The sequence below is a fragment of the Hippopotamus amphibius genome, chromosome 14 (genome assembly GCF_030028045.1).
Source record: "Hippopotamus amphibius kiboko isolate mHipAmp2 chromosome 14, mHipAmp2.hap2, whole genome shotgun sequence".
NCBI classification, from domain to species: domain Eukaryota; kingdom Metazoa; phylum Chordata; class Mammalia; order Artiodactyla; family Hippopotamidae; genus Hippopotamus; species Hippopotamus amphibius.
Genome location: NC_080199.1, coordinates 2,413,998 through 2,436,205, shown reverse-complemented (window position 1 = coordinate 2,436,205; position 22,208 = coordinate 2,413,998). Strand labels below are relative to the sequence as shown.

Genomic DNA, 22,208 nt, shown 5'->3' with positions numbered 1-22,208 from the left:
TTAAAGCAGAGACAGGTTTTTAGAGAATCACTGAAGGATTGGGGTTGGCTCGGTTTTGTCTAGATGTCCATGAACCGCGGGCATACACCTGTTTTTGCAGTCCGTTTGTCCATCTGCTTTGGGCTTGATTATAGCTTCATGAAGATCAGTAAAAAAGATATATTCTGGGTCCACGGTCACATCTGTGACTCAAGGGGAGTTCGGCTGTGCAGTGACAACGGCTGTGGAATGTTCCGGAAAACTGGGTGTGCATCCCCTCCTCTGCAGGCCAGCTGAGGGACCCCCACCCCCCGGTGCCTCTGTTCCCTCACTTATAAAATAGACATAAGAACCGCACCTACCTTACAGACGTGTTTGGGCATTAGATCAGTTTACTGTTGGAAAGTGCTCTGAGCTGTCATGTTAGCTGCTTTTATAACCTAGTCCCACACAGGGGTCAAATCCAAGAACTTGAAGGCCCTCAGATATCTATTATCTGTATCCATATCTGTATCTATATTTAGAACACATTCCTTTGAGCAAGTCCAAAGGGAAGGGAGTTATCAAATAACTAATTGCTGTGTTCCTTCAGCTACCCTGTGAAAAGAAAAATGAGATTTGATGAGGTCTTTAGACACCAGTGCAATCCCGCAGTCAACATTTCCATCCGATTTTTCCCCATGGGAAGCTAGCGCCCCACGGCACGTATGGAGCCTGCCCTCTGATCCACCGAGGGGGTTCATTCTAACCCCAGACAATGGCAGAATCTTGGACTTGGCTAGTCCGTCTGAGCCAAGGGTGGGGTGCGCCCTGGTCCCAGGAGCGCAACTGCCTGCCACCTAGTGTCGGCCACCAGAACTGCAGGGGTTCCTCAGCCCCGGGGCACACGGAGGTACGAAGAAGGCGTCTTCTGTTGATATAAAGTTAAAATTTGATTTTAAAACAGAGACCTCTGGCAAGCATAGAAAACCTTCCTTTTATAGCTTTGCACAGGCCCACATCAGCAAACTCACTCCTTTTCTCTGTAACCTTTAACCCTCCTGAGTCACGGTAGGTAAGCTACACAGCTTATCTGCTCAGAACAGCCTGGTTGAAACATTAGCAGGACCGAGCATCCCAGACGAGGGAACCCTGCATTCCAAAGCCCTGGCCTCATTTCCTATCTTGATTTCGGCGGACAATGCCTTAATTACCTGCCAGACCCTGTGCGCGGCTCCCATAGGTGGGCGCTGGGTGGTCTGCGTGTAACGGCCCCTCGTAGAGGCCTGGAAAGCCTTCTGTCTGACAACACAGATAAAAGCAGACTGTCTGCTAGAACCGACCCTCAGAAATCCCACAGGTCTGGCGCGGAGGGTGGACAAGATCTGAGGGGTGAGGGACGTATTTTGACGTGCTCAGGTGACTCAAGGAAGTGAGGGGGCAGAACAAGAGGGCGGTGGTCCTGCCACAGCTTTGCCCACTGAAGCCCTGCCTTGGTTGGAAGTGCTTCAGAAACCATGAGCTCATCACAGTGTCTTTAAAACGGTCTAAGAGCAGAAGATACTGGCCTTCGGCTTCTGCGGGGGAGGAACCTGCATTTTGTCTTGGGACAGAGCTGGGTGGTCGCAGGGCTGTGATTTATTCATGGAACAGTCGTGAGCATGTTCTGGGTGTCACACGCTGCAGCAGAGGCTGGGACAGAGGCTCAGAGGAGGCCTGGTCCCTGCCGGGCAGCACAGTGAGTGCTGTGTTTGCAGTAAGCTTTTCAAGCCCCTGGACTAGGTTCAGGGTCAGGAAAATGTCCCCAGAGGCTTGAGCCAAGCCTTGAGAGCCCCTGAGAGCCCAGGCCAGGAGGGCAGGCACGTGCAAAGGCCCTGAGGTGCAGGGGGCCTGACCCAAAGCCAGGAGCCCAGTCCACCTGTGGCAGACACAGTCAGCCCAGCTGCCCCTACGTAGGCTGGACAGGCGGAGACACATCTGAGGTGTGCAGACGAGGTGGGTGCCTGAAACCTGACCACAGGCCTGACGTGGAAGGTGAGGGCGAGGGCAGAGAGGACCCACGAGTGGTCACAGAACATGCACCTGCAGGGAGAGACCACTCAGGTGGGCTTCAGATGGTTCTCTCCTTGGACAGAAAAAAAATGCTACAAGAGATTCATGTACTCACGTGGTTTTAAAGTCACTGGAATAAGGTCACTGAGCTTTAGGGGCTTTTTTTGATCTTTGGAATGAAAAGTATTGTAAATGCTGAAAATATAGGAAAATTCCATTCTAAAGTCTTTTGCTGGGCTACAGTGCCTGTTCACACGGCGAAGCTCACGCAGTGCTCTGCTTGGGTGGCGGGGGGGACCCCTGGATTTTACAGCTGGAGGGAGTCTTGGCAGCCTCTCCGCACATTTCCCACACTGGAGAATAAACCCTCAGAGGGTCAGCAGTGGTGAGCCGCCCCGACCATTGCAGGGAGCACCCGGCATGTGGGTGGAGGGGATGCTGTGAGGGGCTCCAGGTAGGAGGACGGGCAGAGGGCCGGGGGGCAGGGGTAGCTGCACCTCCCCAAGCTGTTCCCTCACCTGTCCCGCGTAGGAACCCTGGACGAGCATTGGAATTGCTCGGGGCACTGATTAAAAACAGAGATTCCCAGGCACCCTTCCCACCCCCAAACGGCTAGACCAGAGAGTCTTAAGGCACCAGACTCCCCTGCTGATTCTCTGTTGGCCAGCCAGGCCCGTCCTGGGACAGGAACCGTCCTGAGTGGTCTTCACAAGCTTTGAGGAGCACTCGGTTACCTGGGATCTTGTTAAGATGCAGATGGGGTTCAGCGGCTGTGGATGACCCCAGGAGCTCCAGGGATGTGTGGATGGACCAGACGCTCCCTGAAGTCCCTTCCAAACCTGTTAGTTTATGCAGCCTTCGGCGAAGCACCAGGCTATCAATGGTGAAGAACAGGGATGTAAATTTGAAAAGCGGCGTACCTTTGGTCTAATTTAAAATGGAACGGTATTCGCCATAAGAATCCTACTCAAGAACCAGGCTGGTGTTCCTGTACCAGAAAGACAGACATGCCTTTTGTACAATAATGTTTGAGAAGAGAATATTCTTTTACCAAAATAAAATGAAGTCCATGTAATAGGTTAGAACTTTGGGGCTGATTTTTTTAGTTTTCATAAAGTAGAAACTTGCTAATCGTCTTGTTTTCCGCCTCTGTGAGGTCACATGAAACTGACTGTGGCTTGTTCCTCTTTATGGAGAAAAGCAACGGCACCAAAACTGTGGTCACAATCCCAGTGACTCTGAGCATACCGTGTGAGGGGGGCTGCCGGTTCCAGTGCAAAAGGATGTCCCAGGAGCAGTAAGGAAGATGCTACAAGTGCAAACTCTGCACCCTGCCCTGGATCCAGGATTAGCAGACATGTGGAAGGAGCGAGATTACAACCACAATGCATTAGCTCTGGAGAGCTCACAGGATGGCTAAGGGCACAAAGCTGACAATGCCAAGTGCTGACAAGGACCTGGACCTCTGATGCATTGCTGGTGGGACCGCAAAGTGGAACAGCCAATGTGAAAAACTGTTCTGCAGCTTCTTAATAAAGTTAAACATACTCTTGGGACTTCCCTGGTGGCACAGTGGTTAAGAATCTGCCTGCCAATGCAAGGGACACAGGTTCTAGCCCAAGTCCCGGAAGATCCCACATGCCGCAGAGCAGCTAAGCCCGTGCACCACAACTACTGAGCCCGTGCTCTAGAGCCCGTGAGCCACAACTACTGAGCCCACGTGCTCCAACTACTGAAGCCTGCATGCTCTAGAGCCCATACTCCACAACAAGAGAAGCCACTGCAATGAGGAGCCCATGCACCGCAACAAAGAATAGCCCCTGCTCGCCACAACCAGAGAAAGCCTGAGCGCAGCAACAAAGACCCAACACAACACTTTTTTTAAAAAGTGCTGTTAGCATAAGGCCCAGTGATCTCATTCTTGGGTCTTTACAGAAGCATGTCCACACATACAAAAAACAGCATGTGAATCATTACAGCAGCCCAATTCACACTGCCCAAAAACTGGTTACAAGTCAGATGTCCTTCAGGGAGTGAATGGATAGACACTGTGGTGATGGGATATAACAGAACTCTTTCATGATAAAGGGGTCGCCCTGTTGGTATACACAGCAGGGTGGTGGGTCTCAGATGCTGAGTGAGAAGAGCCAGGTCCACAGATATGACACCGAGTGACACCATGTGTGTGGCCGTCTGCGGGAGGCACGACCGTGAGTCTGAGGCAGACCAGTGGTGGGCAGAGGTTGGCGAGGGGCTTGATGACGGGCCAGCCCAGCAACTTGAGCCGATGCAGCTCCGAGCACGTGTCCAGACTCACAGGACCACACACCAGAAAAGCGGATTTCATCCGATGTAAACTTAAAAATAAATTTTGAAATCTGGAAAGGGAAATGAGAAAACTAAATAACTTTAATGAAAGGAAATAACAGATAAGTAGATTAAAGCCAAGGAAGGAGGAGGAGAAGTAGTCACCTTTTCTCCGGACGAGAAGGTGGAGCTCAATTTAGAACGTGCCCTTTTCAGGAGCATTTCAAGTGCCGACGAACAGGAAAAAGAGCCCTGTGCCCAGCCGGGTCAGAACCCTCCCTGGCTCTTCATCTTTTTTCCTTTGTTGGCCAATTTTTTTTTTTCATAACAGACCAACTTAATATAATGCCAACCTCGAGAATATTTTTCTTTCATGTGACTGTGTTTAGTCTACATGGAAAGGAGGTGGGATTGCGGGTTCCGTTCCTGGTCTGTGCCACGGATGCGAAGAGGTCCTTCTCAAAGGCTGCCCACCCAGTGCATCATCCCGGCTGGAAGGCCGAGGCTTGGAAGGCCAGGCACACACTGTTCCCTCTCGCTCTTCTCTCCGGAGGGCACATTTCCCAGGCCACTGGCTGTCCAGGGGCACAGGGCTCCCTGCAGGGCAGTGACAGAGACAGGGTGTCACAACACAGTCTCCACTGCTTGCGTGAAATGACCTAAGAACATGACCTAAGAGAATTAGCGAGGGGCTGGCTTGTGCAGCTCACACGTGAAAATAAATAGTCTATGATTGAGCCCATAAACATCAGCTGTGAACTGTTTTCATTACCAATCGTCTTTTTCTTAAATTAATTTTTATTGGAGTCTAGTTGGTTTATAATGCTGTGTTAGTTTCTGCTGTACAGCATAGGGAATCAGTTATGCATACATATATCCACTCTTGTTTAGATTCTTTTCCTGTGTAGGCCAATACAGAGTATTCCCTGTGCTATACAATAGGTCCTTATTAGTTATCTATTTTATATGTAGTAGTGTGTAAATGTCAGTCCCAATCTCCCGCTTTATCCCTTCAGCTCCCCCCTTTTCCCCCACTGGTAACCATATGTTTTTTTTCTAAGTGTGAGTCTGTTTCTGTTTTTGTACATAAGTTCATTTATATCATTTTTTTTAGATTCCACATGTAAGTGATATCATATGATATTTGTCTCTCTGTCTAACTTACTTCACTCAATATGTCAGTCTCTAGGTCCATCCATGTTGCTGCAAATGGCATTATTTCGTTCTTTTTTGTGGCTGAGTAATATTCCTACAATTCCAGTGACTCGAGTTGCCTCCTGTTGTAGGTGTCACTTTCTAGCCGTGTAAGCTCAGCCCGGGGCTGTCTGTGTGGTAACTCAGGATGACATCAAGCCTACGAGATGACACCGTGGTTGTTGATACCGTGTCAGTGCTGTCAGCTGCTCAGTTAGGAAGAGCATTTCATTGTTTCAGACGTGTGGGAGCCTGACGACCGGAACCCCAGAATCAGCTTCTTCCAGCCCATTCCTTGGCCGCCATTTCTGCTCCCGAGGCCCTCAGCATCCACACCACCCCCTCCGTGCCTCCTTGGAGAATAAGAAGCCTAGGAAATCCAGTCTGTCTGTTAGGCGAGGGTTCATCTTTAGGCAAATGCAATGTGCTTATTGCCACAAGCACAAAGGCAATGGAACGCTTCTCCAGAAAATCAGCTTCTGCAGCCTGTGCCAAGGCAGATCACATCCAGACTATAAAAATCTCAGCCTCCAGTCAGGCTAAAGCCGCTGTGTTGGACTGCTCGTGTGCTGCCTATTTTTAGAATAAGGCACAGAGTTTTCAGACTTCCTGGTCCTGTGGGTGGAGAACAAGAGAGACTCTATCTTTCCTTTGCTTTAAAATGTGCATCTATCCAAGTCAAATCATTTCAGATAAACTACCCAAGAGCATCTTACAGTTACAGGTGACACCCTCTGTTTTTGTTTTTTATGAAAGTCGCATGTAATGGAAACCAGTGACATCCTAGGTGTATCGTTTGCTCTTGAGTCTAATTAGGTCCTGACGCACTTCCTCCCCTGTTGTCCTGTGGGCTGTGGGCAGGACTGTCCTAATTCCTGTCTCGGTCGCACTGGGGCAGACCAGCTTCCAGACAAGGAAGGCTCCGTCTTGCTTTCTTCAGATTTTTTCATTTCCCTGGCAGACATTTTTAAAACGCATCTTGCTAGATGTTTTTACTATGTCATTTTACAAGCATCCTCTCTTCTTCCATTTCTAAGCAGTATCTATCTTATAAATTCACTGGTAGAGATGTACCAAAAGGACTCAGTCCTGTGCAGTCTGCCTGTGAACCTCAGAGATTGTCTTCTTTAAGCATTGCCTTCACCAGACCCCTTTTTTGTCGTTTGTGTGTAGGTCAAGTTTATTGAGGTACACTTTACATACAATTCCATGGATGTTGGCAAAGGTGTCCTGCCGTGTAACGACCACGGACATCATGATATAAAACAGGCCCACGACCCCAAAGTTTCCTTGTGCCCTTTGCACCCTCCCTCCACCTCCAGGCCTGGCACTGGCTTCTCTGCGTTCTGCCTCTAGAAAGGCACCTGAATGGGGTACCAGCGTGATATTGCATCAACAGGGTGGTCATCTCACAGCCTTTGTGTCTGGACCCTTCACTGAGCACAGTGCCTTTGAGATTAGCCCTCACCCTCGCACACAGCAGACAGTTTCTTCCTTGTTTGTCGCTGAGTAGTATTCCGTTTCATGAACGGACCACGGTTTGTTTCTCCGCTGATGGAGACTCAGGTCGTTTCCGGTTTTTGGCTAAAGTAAGTTGAACCACCAGGGACACTTGCCTACGGGTCTTCTGACAGGTGTATGCTAGGCTTTCACCGCCCAGGGTGCGTTCCGGCTTCTCCGCATCCTCTCCAGCCCTTGGCGTTGCCAGTTTTCTCTGGGTGGGACTCAGCCCTGCCAGCAGCCGCAGTTACACCTTATTCTGGACTTAATTTGCTTTCCCTAGTGACCGCCGCTGCTCGCCCACTTTCATGTGCCTGTTTTCCATCTGTACCCCTTCTAGGATGAAGGGTCTGGCCATATCTTTTGCCAGGTTTTCAATCAGGTTGTTCGTTTCCTTGTTATTGATTTCTGGGAGCTCTTTTTATATTCTAGATAACAGTCATCTATCACATATGTGTCTCGTGACCCTGTCTCCCAGTGTGTGGCCTGCTTTTTGTTTTAAGCAGTGTCTTTTGAAGATCAAGTGTTTTAATCTCATCAGCTTTTTGTCTCTTATGCTTGTGATTTTCCTGTTTTATTGAAGCAACCTCTACCGAATCCAAAGTCACAAAGATTCCTCCCCACGCCTTCTTCTAGGAGTATTACAGCCTTAGCCCTCACATGTAGGGCTGTGTTCTGTGTCGACTAAATGTTCGTCTGTGGAGCCACGTGAGGGTCAAGGGTTGTTTCTTTACATACGGATGTTATTTCCTTTATATCAGCACGGGCCCTACAATCTGTGTCAATTAATTATGGAGAGCAGGACAGCAGGAATTCCAGGAGGCCATAGAATTCTTATTGAGGAATAAGTGCAATCTTTAATTTGGAATAGCCCCCAGGGCGGGCGGGGCTGATGTTCTGTTTGTTATGTATTAATAAGAAGCTAAGGGAGAAGGTGGCAGAGTTAACATCAGCCCTGTCTGTTTTGCCTGGAATAGGCAGTTAACCATATTGACTGACAGATATACTAGTTTACGGATATGTAATTACGATATATGTCATACACTTTCAGTACACACCTTCACAGGATCACTCGCTCGGAGTAGGGCGTTTATTCACTCTCCAGGTGATTAGAAATTACTCACAAATGCTAACGACCGTCCCCAGGAAAGGTGCCTGATTCTAAAATTTGGATGAACAAATTATTTTCCCGAATCCTGAAAACTGGTCCTTCCAGCCTTGGGGCAGTTTGACATGTTCTCAAATGTGTGTGAACAGCTCGCGGAATGAGCTGGGCCTTGGGCTGGAATCCCCTGAAGGTCACAGAGAACTGCAGCAGCATCCGAAGGGCCGGGAAGGCGGAGGGGAGGGGCCGCCAGGGGATGGAGAGGATGTGGGTGTCTGGAGGAGCGCCCGGAGCCCATAAAAGGCGCGACAGGAAGAGTACACTGAGGAAGGAGAAGGGATTTCCTGCTATTCAGATGTGAGCCAGGAAGGCATGAAAAGCTCATTCTCATTCCACCAGGAAAATACTGTACCTTAGATGAAAAATCCCGATGTGCAATGAAGCAGGTCTGAGCCTTGGAAACGTTTCTCTTTATCCTTCCCTGATAAATGAAACTGTTTACTCCCTTACCCGAGGCGCGCCTGTTAAGATTACTGAACTGGGTGGCAACGGGCACTTCCTTGGGGTTGTTTGCCTGGGAGGCGTGATTGCTCCGGGCCTTGAGTGATCATCTGTCTTCCACCTTTATTTCGGAGAAGTTGCGGGGGTTTTCAGCATGTGGGCAGATCTATTTTGTCCCTTTTCTCAGAAGTGAAAATTCCAAGTTCATGAAAGCTTAGTAAGTGTCTCGGGGCTTGAAGTGCATTCCCTCCACCGTCGTGGTATTTAAGCAATGTGCGCTCAAGTCTGGACTCATGCGCCCAGCCCGTCCAGACTCCAGCTTCCAAAACTAACCCTGGACGTCCCACTCAGCCTCCAGGAGAGATCTCCTAAAGGGAGAGTCTGTGTGCACCCCTCCCTCCTAACAGCGATCAAAGTTTGTTCCTTCTCACAGAGACCACTGAAGCATACAAACAAGAAAACTTAATTAGAAATGGTCTTCCACAGACATGAATATTAGACTTTCCTGTGCCCGGCTCCGCAGGCCGGACCTTTCTTCTGAGATGCAGCCTCCAGCCTAGGGGACTTCTCTTGCATGTGAAGACATACCTGCCTCCTCCCATGAGAACTGCAGGAAGGGAAGGAGGGTGGGGTCCTGCAGGGCTCCTCAAACGTCACTGTGCAAAGAACCCTGCTGGGACCATGGTCAGTGCCGCCCTAGGAGGGCTGGGTGGGCCTGAGGATCTGCATTTCCTGCAAGTTCCCAGGTGGTGCTGACACAGTTCAGGGACCTTGATTGAGCAGCAGCGGTGTCGTGGAAGATGGAATCCACCCCGTCCCCAGACCTAAATGCATCAGTCATCCCTAACCCTAACCCTAACCCTCACCCTAACCCTCCAGACCCCGTTGTCTCCCCTCCCACGTGGGGGTGATGCCTGCTTCATGCACTTGTCCTGGGGGTAAAATGAGAAGAACCATGTTCTGAACCCTTTCACAGTGGTTCCTCCCAGGAGATGCAGGATTTACAGGATCCTTTCATTATCTCGTTTCCTAGGAAACGATACATCACATGAATCAAGCTCCCTGGTGGGCGGGCGCAGAGCACACAGGCTTACAGCTCCTTTCCAGATGTCTGCTGGCTTTTGAGAAGTATTTTGTGGGAATACTTTTATCAAGTATATTGCAGGAATCTTAGGAGCTTTGGAAATTTATGCAAAGACTGTTAAGCTACAGTCCTACTCTCTCTGAGGTAATTTTTATTTTTAACATCACTTATTACAAAAAGAAAGGAAGAGATGGAAATAACTTTTCCGATCGAGACTTTTCGTCTGAGGCTGGAAGCTGATAAGGATGATGATTAGTACAGAGGAAAATCCGTTTTGTTACCCATCGTTCCAGCTGTTCTTTGCAAACACCCTAGATGCCCTGGTGGGCAGGATATCCTAGGGACAATCTCATCCCTGATGACCGAAGCATGCATACCAAGGTCCTCGGACCTTCACGTCACTGTCCTTTTAGTCCCAGACTTGCAGGATCTGCACTGAGAACTAGTCTGAGGGACCACTCCTGCAGGACAAGGGAACACTTCAGTTTCCCTCCAGGCTCTTCCTGGCTTTTCCCCGGGGCAGAAACTGGAGGGAATTTTATGAAATGTTCCATCTGTCAGAAGCTCAAGATGAGCTCTTCAGAATGACACCATTTTCACACCCTCTGGGCTGTCTTTTTTTAGTGGAAAATAAATGTTGGCAGGGACGTGGGGAAACTTAGGACCCTCACGCACTGCTGGCAGGGATGTAAGAGAGAGCAGCCGCTATGGAAAACAGTCTGATGGTTCCTCAAACAGCTCAACAGTTACCATGTGATACAGCCATTCCACTCCCGCGTGTAGATCCAGGAGAGCTGAGAGCGGGGACTCAGGTAGTGGCCCGTGCATGCTCCCGGCAGCACTGTTCACTGCAAGCGACTGGTTTCTCCACACAGCGGCATCTTATTCAGCCGTAAAAGTACATAAAGTACTGACGTAAGCTACGACATGGATGAACCTCAAAAACATTATGTTAAGAAGCCAGACGCAGAAGGTCGTATATCATTCGAACGATTGCATTTACATGAAATATCCAGAATGGGTGTATCCCGCAGAAACCGAAAGCGATGGGTGGTTCCAGAGGCTGGAGTCGGGGTGGTGAGAATGCTGGTAGCGGGTGTGGGATCACCTCTGGGGTGATGAGAGTATTTGGGAACCAGACAGAGGGGATGGATAGAGGACATTGTGAAGGTGCCTGAAGCCACTTCTTTGTGGCATGGGAATTTCACCTCACTAAAAAGAAAAAAAAGTGATGGCATATTCCAGGAGAGGAAAGACCGGAGTTTTATTCCCAAAGTCAGATTTCCCGTCCAAGAAACAAACATTTAAAAGAAGTTTGCGGACAATGGGAGGAAAATGAGAACATGCTGTCATTAGTCACTCTCCCCACCAAAGGGAATCAGGAGAGGTTAGTGAACTTGGGAGACGGTGAGGCTTTTCCTCACTGAGACGTGCGTGTTCCGTTAGGGTGAACGGGACACGGTCCCTCTTAGTTGGTGCTAGACAGTCACCCCCCGGATAGAGATGTAGTTGATGGACAACAGAAGTGACGGTACTGATGACACTTTATCCCCAAAGGCTGCTCCCTGTAACACCAACAAACAGGGGCCTCCGGTGGTCCGCGGAATTTGGAGGGTTAGAGGCACGGAAACGAGCACAGCTGAGGAAGAGCACGTTTGTCTCCAAACTTCCGAATCATGTAGCATACCCAGACCCCCGGGCACTAGACAAGGATGTCATGTGTCCAAGGTCAGGGCTACCCATCTTGTACCACAGTCCTCCCAACCACTTTTTCACGTTCTCCAAAGATTCAGATCCGCTGGCTTCGCCGGGATGCATGATACGTGCGGTCAGGCTACTCCAGGGGAGCACTGGCTGGTTTCTGCACCCGCTGGCCTCCCTGGAACTCGTGCGGGGAGAGCAGAGAACCCACCATCCCTAAAAAGCAGCCCTGGCCCTGAGGGGCCCCCAAACTCCCCTTCGTCGGAGGAGGCAGGGGTCTGAGGCGTTGGGGTCTCAGAAATCGAACTGGGTCTCAGTCTCCATCTGTATCCTCCACCCCAAAGGCACTCCTTCACTGCTGCCTCCACGCCTGGGGCGCAACACCTAAAGGAAGGGGCAGCGTGGGGATGACAGTGACATTCAGAGGCAGGGTCTCCCCACGCCCTTCCCACCAATTCTGTCTGTGACGTGAGCGCCACACCTCGGGCTGCATCTGAAAGTGCTCACTTCCCCTCAGTGGTGTGCGATGCTGAGGACAGGTTAAAACATTCTGCAAAGGCAGACAAACGTCTTAGCTGCACAGTTTATATAAGGAAGGCTCCTTACATGCAATGAAAGAGAAGACTAGAAACAATGTCTCCGTAGCCCCTTCATCTAAAGGCAATGGACAGTTGAAACGTGAGCGCAGATGAGCCTTCGCAGAGAAAGGTTCTGTGCGGTGAGTAAACCGCAGACTCGTTCATCTACCGAGGAATCAAGACAGAGTTGGTTGGGGTGTTTTTGCTCTGTTTGTTTAATTTGGGCTAACCTGGGAGGTTCGTTAAAATTTAACAGTGATGCATACATCAGTTCCAATAATAAGGGCGCTGCATTCCCGTTTTCATCTTTTTATTTTGATTGTGGTGAAACGTGTAACATGAAATGTACCATCTGAACCATTTTTGTACAGATTAGTGATTTTAACCACATTCCCATTTTGTGCAGACGTGATCGCCATCATCTCCAGAGCTTTCTCATCTCTCCAAACTGAAATTCTGCCCCCGTTAAACCCTTACTGCCCACTCCCCTCCCCCGGCCCCTAGCCACCTCTGCTGTACTCTCTGGCTCCATGACTGTGACTCCTCTAGGGACCTCATCTTAGTGGAATCAGACGGCATTTGTCCCTTTGTGGCTGCCTCGTTTCACTCGGTATAATGTCCTGAGGGTCCGCATGTTGCAGCCTGTGTCAGAATTTCCCTCCTTCTTAAAGTGAATAATGGTTCATTGTATGCAGAAAGCACACCGTGTTTATCCAGCAGCCATCAGTGGACACTCTGCTTCCACCTTTCGGCAATTGTGGAAAATGCTGCAGTGAACACGGGTGTAGAAATGGCTGTTCAAGTCTCTGCTTTCAATTCTTTGGAAAGAAGTGGAATTGCTGGGTCGCATGGTAATTCTCCATTTAATTTTTTGAGAAATCACCATGCTGTTTTCCACAGTGACCACACCATTTACATTCCCACCGACAGAGCACAAGGGTTCCAATTTCTCCACGTCCTCACCAACATGTAATTTTGTCTTTCCTTTTTTTTTAACGATAGCCGTCCTCACGGGGATGGACGTACATTTTACATATTTCAGAAACCTTTTCCTTTTCCTTTGTGTGAGCACGCACGCACACTCGTGTGTGTGTCCAGAAGGAGAGATTCTCTAATCACTTAAACATTTGGGGGTCACTTTGATATCTGGATGGCAGTCGCATTTCCATACCTATTGAATGCATCATTCTGAGACAGAGGTAAAATCTTAGAAAATTGTTTGGCGCATTCTTTTATACGGAAAGGATTTTTTAAAGATCCAAGTAAGTTGATTCTTTCCTCCCAACCCAACGTGAGCATTTCACAATAACATCACGTTGGTAATTTAGAATCATCTTTTTCTCACCTTTAATAGTTTCCCCTTTGAACTCTATGGCTTCTTTCTTAGCCAGACATCACACTGTGGCTCTCGTGGTAGAAGATGGTGGTTTGCATATAATGCTTCTGAAGACGGCAGCTCCTTGAGAACGAAAAGTGTGGTTTCAAAAGCAGCATGGTGGAAACACTCACGCATGCTTATGAACTGCGGAAACTGAACGTGTGTTGTTTCTACAGGGCCAGCCAGGACCAGTGGGCCCCCAGGGATACACCGGGCCCCCCGGGCTGCAAGGGTTCCCAGGACTGCAAGGTCGCAAAGGGGACAAGGGTGAAAGGGGGGCTCCCGGGATCACAGGACCGAAGGGAGACGTGGTACGTACGGTAACTGTGGGTGTCTCTCGCGTTGTTTGAAGGGTGGGGGTGTCTTGGCCTTCGTTAAGTCTGTTTGTCTTCTTCACAGGGAGCAAGAGGTGTTTCCGGATTCCCTGGTGCCGATGGAATTCCCGTAAGTTCTTCATAAGATTCGGATTTTAAGACATTGTACACATGCAAAACAATGCATTTATGACTTACAGACACGTCTAACTAGCCCCCCTTTCTTGTTTATAGCAAAAAAAAAAAAACTTGTGGGGCTCTATGTGCATATTTTTTCTCCTGGACTCCAGTCAGATATTGGACAACTTGTTTCTTTTGTAAACGTTCTTCTGGACTTGGCTTCAGAACTGAGGCTACTTTGCTAAAACTGGACGTTGTTTTGTAATAAAAAGCTGCACAGACGTGCTAGAAAGAGCCAGTCTTAACATTTTGTTTGAACTCCAAACTACCTGAATATAAAGTAGTCCAGCCAAGAGCAGGGCCATCCTGAAGCCTGTGCAGCTTCTCAAATTCCTGGTAGTAACCTCACATAGATGAGAAGACGAAAGGCATGCTTTGTCCATGAGAAACTCTCAAAATGCAATAAAATGTGTTTTTCTAACCTAGTTTACTTTCCTTCTTGTGGCATAAGAAAATAAACAAAGCAGTCTGACTCACAGCCTTCTTCACGGGACCCAGGAGCAGATTTCCCAGGGCCGGCTTCCTGCAGATCCCAAGCCTCCAGGATAAATGTGTTTATCGCACATTTAGACCCGTCCCATCCCTCTGCCGCCAAAGTCTCAGGCCATCTGGCCCCGGAGCTTCACACACATGCAGATGTCTGCACCCTTACCCTGCACACACGCTGTCTATCACCGTGCTCGTACACACACACACACACACACACACACACGCACGCACACACACACACACACAGGGAGAGAGAGTCCTCACGCCCCAGGCCCACGAGCGGGGCCGCTCCCTTGCAGGAGAGAAGGGGAAGGGCATGAGTGGACAGCATTCGCAGGGAATTCATGCTTTTCCTTCAGAGCTTTAGCTCCACGTTCAAGGAGACTTCTGCAACAGAAGACAGAGCTAAAGAAAGGAAGCCCCGCGTCCCAGGCCCTGAGACCCACGGGCCAGCGGCGCTCCGTGTCGCCGCAGGGGGCGCATCAGGGACAACACGCAGCTGTGAACAAGCAAGGAAATAACTCTCACGTGAGTCAGACTCTTCAGAAGTTGGCAGCGTTGAAGAATCCGCAGTCTTCAAGGGTCGAACAAATAACAAAAGTATTTTCCTACCAGCCGCCTCGAACGAAATCGCCCATTTTTCACGTGCTTTTTTGGACCCGTTGGCCTGTCCCTCAGTGTGGTCCTCTGGAAGCTGAAGTCTGAGCTTTAAATGGAGTGACAGTGTGGAAGAATACTGGCACTAACCTGGATCACGTTTTCATTCGTTTTTCCATCTCACACGCGTTTAATATCGGAAGCAAGTCGTCATCGTGTGGAGGGGTGACCGTGGTGAGCAGATAACTGGTCATCTTCTGCAGAAGGTCCTGGCTGCTGAAGACAGGCCCCTTAACTGCCGATGTCTGCTGGATGCTCCGCAGGGACTTAACGTACACGCCACTTGCTGTATCTAAGCACCTAGCGAACACAGAGTTCGAGGGACCTGATGGTCCTAGCTGTTTAGAAGTCGTATATTACAAGTGATGTGCAGTAAAACCTGAGAATTGTATCCTACGGAAATGGGCCTAGTTAGATGTCGAACACGAGACATACAGCTCGACAGAGTTGAAATTTTTCTTTGAAGGGCAATTTCAAACTAGTGTCGGATGGGCGTGCAATTTCAAATGACAGACCGATTCTAAGGGAGTCAGAAAGACCAACAGCAGACAGAGAATTCAGGAGGAGAGTGAGGCCCTCGGGGGCACGTTTTAAGGAAAGGAGCACGGAATCCTAACGACCGTGAGGAGAACACCTGCAGAGCCAGATTTCTGAATTTGCAGGTCAGCTTTTAGAGGCCCCTGAAAAAGAGGCCTCTGCTTCGAAGACCAAAAAGCAGCTGGCTCTCCAATACCAGGGAGATTGTGTCTCGCAGTTTACAGGGACAGTCAGGGTTGACTGGAAGGCCTGTTGGATCTCTTATCTGATGGCGCCCGTGAAAGCAGCGGCTCTGAACATCAGAAGCAAAGGAAGGTGCGAACAAAAGAAAAATTCTACTTTTCTTGTTCTATTTCTTAATATCATTCAGGGTACAGGCACTCTGTGTAGGGCTTGTTCATTTGCCTTGAAACTTTGCAGACTTCTCAAAGTAAACCTGAAAGACAGCCCACTGGCCTCAAAAATCACTCTGGAATGTATGTTTGGTCTATTATCAAGAAAACCAAAATTTTAAAGAAATTGCGCAGTAAGAAAGCATGTATCCAAACATCTATTGTGTAAAGAAACAGCAAAACAGGCTGTGGTCTCGTAGACCGTAAAGTGTAGATTATTAACCTGACCCCCGATGTCTCCAGAGCCAGATCCATGCAGCTGAGACGCCCACAGACCTGGCCTGACCCCGAGTTATTCGAAAGACGCATGGGATCCCGTTGCCTTCCCGCCCCCACCTGGCATCTCAGAACGCCTGACGTGCTTTCCATTCGTGTCTAAAATCTAAAAAGTCATGTTCCTGAAGAAAGCCAATAAGGAAACCCGTTCTTCTGCCTGCAGCTAAGCCGGTGATAAAGTCCCTATGCAGGTGTGCCTGTCACCCATCTGGGACGTGGGCGGTCCTCCTCCGTCTAGAATTCCGTTGGGCACAGCTGATCCTCCTCAGCCCCAAGCAGCAGCTGCTTCTAGATTTTTTTCTAGAATGTTTCAACCTACCCTCTCCTGTTCCTGCTAAAACAGCCCTCCCCATCGCCCAAGGAAGCAAGGCAGGAGACATCCAAGACGGGTGACTTCTTACCAAACCTGGTGGGACACGGGACTTTGTCTCACAGGCCCTCTGCTGCCCAGAAGGACACCTGTGTGCCTTCGATGACTTCGTTCTTCATTCATCCATTGGTTCATTTTGAGTTGTCTTGGTGCTTGGATTCATGCCAGGGGCATCTCTTCTGAGATGTAAGCTGTGAAAACGAAACCGCTGTGGGCTGAAGACTCAACTCACTTCTCTGTTTCCAGGGACATCCCGGGCAAGGCGGGCCCAGAGGACCACCTGGCTACGACGGCTGCAACGGGACCGTGGGGGACACGGGCTACCCGGGACCCGTGGGCCCTGGCGGCTTCCTCGGGCCCCCCGTGAGTATGGGCACCGCTCGGGCTGTTCCAGTGGTCAGCTCTAGAATCTGGGTGGTGGAAACGCATGACAGGTCTCGCTTTCAGGAGGCCCCGCAGAGGACCCTTTGAGAAATTATCTTCGTGAAGCTCTCTGAGGAGGGTGGGCTGCCTGCTGCTCACAGGACAGTGAGGGGGTGGCGGGGGGGGGGGGGGCGGTGGAGGCACGTGCTGGGCCTGCCTTTACCCCCCGGAAACTGTGGCTCCCATGCTGGGTCAGTGATCAGGATAAAGCACACACCCCCTGCTGAGGTTTTGTGGACGACATCCGGGTGTGCTCTTCCTGGATTCAAATAGCTCCGTGTTCCGATTCCTCCTTTAAACATGAGGAAGAAAGTAGTGGGTTTGGCTTCATGGTTCACCCCTACAGTGTCCCAAGTGTCCCTTCATTTTCTCCCAAGCTCCAATTCAGATAACAGTGAATAACAGTGGAATCGTGGAACTAAAAGTTTAAAAAGCTTAAACCCTGACGAAATTCTCTATTAGTCATCACCTTTATTAGAGTCTAACACGCTTTGTGATATGAAAGAACAATCACGTTCTCCAGGAGATACAAGGTAGACTTTATTTTTCTTCATGGAAGAACTTTCATATAATGATCTGTTTTGTGGCCTCATTTAATTTTTAGGGTCTTTGCAAAGAATCCTGCAGTATTTTTTGGTACTATATTGCTACCCGTTCTTACCACCAATATATTGCAAATTCAGGGTTAAACCAACATTTTTTGGCAAAACTTTTTATTAAAAAAAAAAACATGTTAAGGTGAGAGAAGGGCAGTCGTAACACCTTCACTGCGTTTCCCCGAAGCTGATGGACTCCTGGTCACACTCACACCTCCACCTTCCAGCTCCTCCTCACTGGCTGTTTCTTTTCCATGTCATTCAACTTTTCAGTAAGCTACGCTGTGTTCTCTTCTATTCTAATAGCATAGCTTTCATTATCAATAAACATCCGTCACTTTAAAATATTGATTTTATACATAGGTATTGAAAGATGTGTACGCGTACGTACGTGTGCACGCATTGTGTGTATTTGACACAATTCCGTTTTTAAAGGATGACCCAGTATCTCTTGCGCACATGGTGCTTCAGAGTGAATGTGTTGACATTTTAGTACGGAATGCCAAAGCAGACAGAATAGTATGATTACAAAGAAAAGAACAGGTTGGTAGAGGAAAGGATTCGTTTACTGGACATTCACTTGGGTCTCTGAAAATAATTTAAATCCTACAGAGTATTTCCATTTTAACTTTGAGAAGGATGCTATTGGGTAAGTGTGAAAGTAAAACTCTCACCCTTGTGGGTAAGGTAGAGACTGGTGTTCAGAATAACCAGCATTGGCCGTAAGAACAGCTAGACATTGCCCGTCAAAGGCGATATGTGATCATCCAGATACGATCGCTGCACTGAATGCTAACGGAGTGTTTTCTTCATTTTTTCTCCCTTTGGTATATGTGCTAATTTAGGGGCCCCAAGGACCCAAAGGGCAGAAAGGCGAGCCCTACGCCCTGCCTAAAGAGGAACGAGACAGATACAGGGTAAGTGGATAGAGGTGGGGGTGTGACCGTGGGCCCCCGTGTAAATCCCCGATTAACACAGTTCATTTCCAAGTGAACTCTGGAGTGGAGGGTGCAGAGGGTGATGGAATGGTCCAGAATCACGACTGGTTAAAAATCCTCTCGTTGCCCTGCAGGCCGTGCTCAGTCTTATACTACCTATGGGCGTAGCCCTCCCACATTCACAACACCCAGGTATATCACCAGTCCTGAGACGGAGGATACACTTTCAATGCTCATTGCCAACACTGCAATAAAGCGTCACTAAATCTACAGATGCTCAAAAGCTACCACTCTAAAAACTATTTCTTCTCAACTAGGGGGAATCTGGAGAGCCCGGGCTGGTCGGTTTCCAGGTAAGCATTCTTCTTAGTAGAGAATCATGCAGACAAACTTGAAGAACTCTGGGCTCCACACTCCGGTCTGCCTCTGCTAACAGCCTTCTCTGCTTGCCTGTCCTTAGGGGCCTCCCGGCCGCCCTGGGCCCGTGGGACAGATGGGTCCGGTTGGAGCTCCAGGAAGACCAGTAAGTACCAGGCTCATGTGCTCGTCCTTCAGGTCGTCAAGCATCCTCTAGAGATGCAGTTCCTTCTCCTGCAGATGCTGTGAAAGCCTCGCGATACAACTGATGCTTGTGGTCGCCAGGACCAGACAGGTCGTCCTTTGCACGACCTGTTGAAGAATGAGGACGAGGAATGTGTGGTCACCAGGCTGCTGCCAACTAGGTCAGACTTTGACCTGGTGCTGGCCGGGTGCCCTTCCACTCACACACAAGCTCTCCCAGCCCCACACCTGACCGGCTGACAAGGGCCTGGCATCCCTGGCAAAGCAGACCAGAGTCCGATAGGTCTAAGGAAGAAGTGGGCTCTGTTAGACATGGCCATCAGCAACAGGGCCGTCGCACCTGACATGGCCCTCAGAGCAGGTATATCACACCTGGCGTGGCCATTAGAGCAGGTGCACTGCACCTGGGCATGGCCATCATAACAAGTGAGATACTGGACATCAATTAGCAAAGTGGCCCTAGTAACCCACCTGAGTGACGGCCTGCAGGTGTTCCCTCCTCCTGCAAATCAGATGAGAGAGTGAGGTATGACAGGACAAATCCCTGAGTGAAGGGGAGCCTGCTTCGAGGAGGGCGGGAGCGGGAAGGAGAGGGGCCTGGCCGCCGTGGGCCCCCCCTGCTGCACGGGGGACCAGAAGAGGAACTGGCTGCTGCAGAGTGCCTGACTCTCTCCTTCCCCACATCTTTTATGATAAGACAACAGGCCTTCAGTGATTCAAAGAAAGCTTTTGGCTGCAGGTGGGAGAGCCCTGCTCAGAGAAAACCGCTGCTCAAGATGGAGGTGGCAGTGCAGGGAGACTGGTGTCAGCTTCTTGACAGAGAGGCAGTGGACACACGTGTGTCTAGGAAGATGTGGTCACACCAGCAGCTGGGGGTGGGAGCCCTCATTCTTTCCTTCAGACTGTTGATAATAAGTAATAATAATTGATCATGTTTCCACGAAGCACAGTTCCCTGGTGCCGTGACAGTCACTTTCCCAAGCAGCCCTCTGGCTGTGAGATTTGGCCAAAAGGAATGAGACGGGGCTTATGTGACAAAATGCTCTCTGCTATCCTGCACACACAGCTGTTGACTCACGGCACACGTGCACAGGGTTTGAGTGTTTCACGCTTTACGTGCCCAGGGCAGGGAGATCTGAAATAGCAGCTGGTACCCGCTGGCTCCCTAGCCGAGGTGACAGCTTCAGGGTCTTCCTGTGAACCATTAAAATCTCCCACGCCCTCCACCCCATCCGCTTCTTTGTACTTCAACACAAATTGCTCCTCTAAAGCATTTTTAAAACGTTTGTCCTACGTGTGGCGCTGACACGGAGTGCTCTGCAGAAAGACACATGCTGATGTTGGCAGGCGGAGTCTCAACCCTGCAGACTGGCCTGGATGGCGATGAACTCTGCCCGCGCACATTGGCTGGCCCACCAGCAGAAAGTGCAGGGTGCTGCCCCATGGGGGACCTCCGAGGAAGCCAGCAGAAGCCGTCTCTGGGGTGACGGGGCCTGGGACCTCGCAAAGGGATCAGAGTGAACGGGGGTCAAGTCAGAAGCCTGAACTCGGAAAAGCAAACCAGAAACAGCTGTGCGTGGACAGCCAGCGAATCCTGAGAACTGGACCTGACCCCCGCCTCAACCCTCCAGCCCTGCATCCCCGCCGAGACAAATGTGTTAGAAACCTCTATACATACTCCCCAGTGTTCTAAATACACAGTGAATGGCTTTCCCAGAGCTTTCTAGCAGATGTTATCTGGGTTCTGGGATAAAGAAAACAGTTTACACATTTCTTTGTATTTGTGCAGGGACCTCCCGGACCCCCTGGACCAAAAGGACAGCCAGTAAGTTGGTGGGGGTGGGCTAAGGGAGAGGGGAGGGGGGCCTTACGTGTTTGTGTATGTCCTTCTTGACCACGGAAGTACTTGGTTGACAGCTATATTGTTTATCTCATGATGAGGACCGTTTTGTAGGGTTTTAAGACAGTGTTATAAACTCCAAGGATAAATGCAGTGGTGCACCTGGATGGTCACATGAAGTAATTAAGTGGATGTAGTGAGCGGCTTGTTGTTTGCAAATCACATAGCACTCCTGTGGTTACATGAAAGTCCAACTGGTGACTGTCTGGTTAGAAACGTAGACTGGAACAAACCAGGGACAGCTCGTGCCCCTCCGCACGTGTTCGTGTACAAGAAGGGACGAGACGGCGCTACAGTTGTGTAGGGAGCTGACGGCGTGCTTCTCACCTGGATACGGGTAGGTTCTGGCACCGTGTGATGTCAGCCTCCAGGGATGCATTCGGTGCGTTTCAGGCCAGGCTCCGACCCAACGCTATCCTGCGTTTTCGTCAGAGAAAGATGAGTCAGCTGGCTGGAGCACAGCACAGTAGGTGGCTTGTTAGGAGCCTGGAGGCAGAATTAGGGTTTAACAGGACCTGGGAAAGTTAACTAAATGTCCAAGACACACAGTAGGAGGTAGGTGAGGGAAGTGTTTAGTCAACACTCGACGTGAGTCAGGAATACTGGGCCACCATTATGAACGTTTCAGAACCGGTCCGTGGCCTGCATGTGGCCAAGAACATCTCCCGGCCTGTCCATTCCCAGGCCTGCCCCACAGAAACCCCATTTTTGCGACCGCCTGGGGACCTCAGCTGTCACCACCCCAGCCCCAGCTCCCATCACCTCTGACACAGCTTCCGGCTGCGGCTGGAGCGCGTCAGGGCTGCTGCCTCCACCGCCGGGCTCCCCACCGTCCGGCGGCCTGGGGCAGGCTGGGAACGGCCCAGCGCCAAGAGAAGCGGATGTAGGATGGGGCGGCTGAGCCCCGAGGTCACCTCACATCCCTGCTTGGCTGCAGCACAGACGGCCCTCACCCTCCACCCGGTCACTTCCTGGTCACGTGGCCACCGGCTCTTGAGGCAGGGGGACCTTGGGGTCCCAAGCAAATGTCATTCTCGATTCATCGGGCCTGGCTGCACTTCTGTGCTTTGATTTCAGCCCCCAGCCGGGTGGGAAAGAAGCAAAGAAAAAGCAAAAATTAATTAAAAGCTTTGTTTTTATTTGCAGAAACTCTCTGGGCATCAGAGGGGGGGCGGACGGTCTGGTGCAGAGACAGATCAGATAGGGTCCCGCGGGAT

The 22,208-nt window shown here is 50.0% G+C and overlaps 1 protein-coding gene across 3 annotated transcripts in view; it reads left to right on the top strand.

Annotated features, from left to right (window-relative positions):
• The window catches only part of COL4A2 (collagen type IV alpha 2 chain), a 163,189-nt gene that overhangs the window by 88,594 nt on the left and 52,387 nt on the right, over positions 1-22,208 (top strand). For all 3 annotated transcript variants that reach the window (XM_057707666.1, XM_057707667.1, XM_057707665.1), the window contains exons 5-11: positions 13,535-13,669; positions 13,758-13,802; positions 16,820-16,936; positions 18,438-18,509; positions 18,848-18,883; positions 18,991-19,053; positions 20,881-20,916. In XM_057707666.1, coding sequence (XP_057563649.1) covers positions 13,535-13,669; positions 13,758-13,802; positions 16,820-16,936; positions 18,438-18,509; positions 18,848-18,883; positions 18,991-19,053; positions 20,881-20,916 — 504 coding nt within the window. The remainder of the gene's footprint in view (positions 1-13,534; positions 13,670-13,757; positions 13,803-16,819; positions 16,937-18,437; positions 18,510-18,847; positions 18,884-18,990; positions 19,054-20,880; positions 20,917-22,208) is intronic.